Raw genomic sequence first — 2,390 nt, forward strand, 5'->3', positions numbered from 1 at the left:
TTAAAATTATTTATTTGATATAAATTTTAATCACTTTCCATTATTTGATATAAATTTTAATCACTTTCCATTATTTGATATAAATTTTAATCACTTTCCATTTGTAGTTTTTCCATTCTAAGGAACCTCCACGAACAGTGTGATACTGAATTCATGATCTTCTCCTCCTTCAAAGCAATGTCAATTATGTGGTAGCGACTGAAAATAGAATCGTTAAGTATTTTTTCTCCCAAATGTAAAAAATACAATTATTGAAAACATGCCCAAGATCGTGGCATGTTGTAAACCGAATTTTGAAAGCTAAAATAAAAATGATAAGGAAGAATGGTTTGAAACATTTGTCGGCGTTAAAAGATTATTCAATCAGTTGACGGAGTGGTCTCAGGTGGCGCTGGTTTAGCACAGATGGGAGGGTTTTGCTTTCCAGAAATTTTCGGTTTCACATTTGCACACTCAGACACAATTGGCCCTTGTTTACCACTATAAGTGAGGTCAATATCAGCAATTTCCACATCCTCACATGGATGACTTTTACTGCAAACAAGTTTGACTGCAACCGGAGTAGAAGATGTGCCCTTGATATTCTTGAAACTAACTTTGCTAATCTTAATTGTTGATGGAACCTGGATGTTCAAAGTAAACATTAATTAATACTTGCTCAAAAGATAATTAGTTGGAAACCAACGAGGTCCGACGATTTTAATACATACCTTTCGGTTGCATTGATTCCATGGACAATATTCTTGATCTATGATGATTGGGTTAGCAACATTTTCCATCTCAATATCTTCAAAATGCATGTCAGAGGCTGGGTATGAGACGGCAGAATCTGGCCATGATTTGATCCTGACACCATTTGTAGTACCGATTAATTTGCATTTCTTCACTGTAACTCCTACCACTTCTTTTTCAGTTTTATACTTGCCCAAGCTGCCTATGCTAATGCCATGTCCCGGTCCGCAAGTAACATCACTAATGGTTATTTTTCTGTTAGTGTATCCGACGGATATACAATCATCTCCCGTTGCGATTGCGGTATTGAGAATGTAAACGTCCTCTGAATCACCCAAGTGAATTCCATCGGTGTTGGGACTATTCTCTGGTGCAGTAATTTTCAGGTGATCGAAGGTAAGATTCTTGCCGGCCAAAACATTGATATGAAAATTCTTGCTATCCAATGAAGTTATGTCCTTCACTATCGAGTTTGTGATGAAATTGAACTTCAAATTCTGCTCATTTTAAACAAACAAAGAAAAAACACTCCCGTGTTAAAACATATAATGCTAACCAAAATTATGGGTTCTTTTTATAATTAAAGTAGTATGAGCATTTACCATGGGAAGCTTTTTGCATATTTTCTTCAGGTGGCAATCATTCTTTTCCCAACCAGCTTTTCCTTGGCCATCGAAGACTCCAGTACCGGTCAATGTCAAATGATCGACGTATTCCATAACAAGCAACCCATCTCCTTCCGTGTCGGTAGGAGAAGCTTGTAATGTTCCTTCAACTAGAAGCTCAATAGGACTTTTACATGGACCTTTGAGCCTCGATGCTCCTAATTGATAAGTTCCTTTTGGAACTAATACTTTACTTGGAGTAGCCGACGCACATGCTTCCTTCCATGCATCTGCTAAAGCCTGTGAATTCAAGCATTTCATTTGAGAAAAATATTTCGTACAAAATGAAATTTTGGTTTATCAACGTAAACAAATGTACACGTACTTGAGTAACATCAGCATTAGGTTTGGCACCAAATTTCGTAATATCAAAAACACCGCTAGTAGCATCAGCGGTAGCATCAGACACCAACAATAACAATAGCAGCAGTGGTATTAATGCCATAAACTTTGATATCAATCCCATCCTTTCTAGTTCACTTGCCTCTCCTACCTTGCCTTATTTTCTTTTGGTTCAAATTCCCAAACTTCTCAGAAGTAAGAATGGATTTGAATGCAGTCACCAACTCAAACTCTCTTTATATACAAACACAGAAATAACCAATTCAAACTAGCTAAATTGGTTAAAAACTAAGTATGTGGTTTAAGGCAGACCCTATAATTAGTTTTACCTTAAATGATGGAGGACTGGTCTAGTTGGAGAGCGTAATTCCTTTATTAAATTTCTATGCTAGATAAATGTACCTACCACAATTTTCAACAAATGAACCACAACAAAAATTATCCCAAAAGAATTTATCAAAAACTTCTTTAAAATAAAAAAAATATTAGTGTTCAAACTATTACTCCCTACTTTTCTTACTTTTATTCCTATCTCACAATTTTTCCTCTTTTTCTCTCGAGAAATATATTAATGAAAATAAATATTTTTGATTTTATTGTTATCGGCGTGTATCAAAAATATGTTAAAACTATGTGATGGAAAAAGTTTTC

The 2,390-nt window shown here is 35.2% G+C and overlaps 1 protein-coding gene across 1 annotated transcript; it reads right to left on the reverse strand.

Moving 5' to 3' along the window:
• Window positions 1-210: 210 nt before the first annotated feature.
• Window positions 211-1,892, reverse strand: LOC111472544 (exopolygalacturonase-like). Its single transcript, XM_023118146.1, has 4 exons — window positions 1,723-1,892; window positions 1,335-1,637; window positions 711-1,229; window positions 211-623 (listed from the first exon to the last, which is right to left on the reverse strand). Exons 1-4 carry the CDS (start codon window positions 1,861-1,863, stop codon window positions 360-362), a joined length of 1,227 nt encoding a protein of 408 aa, XP_022973914.1. The 5' UTR covers window positions 1,864-1,892; the 3' UTR covers window positions 211-359.
• Window positions 1,893-2,390: the final 498 nt, after the last annotated feature.

Source organism: Cucurbita maxima, unplaced genomic scaffold, assembly GCF_002738345.1.
Source record: "Cucurbita maxima cultivar Rimu unplaced genomic scaffold, Cmax_1.0 Cma_Scf00078, whole genome shotgun sequence".
Taxonomy (NCBI): Eukaryota; Viridiplantae; Streptophyta; class Magnoliopsida; order Cucurbitales; family Cucurbitaceae; genus Cucurbita; species Cucurbita maxima.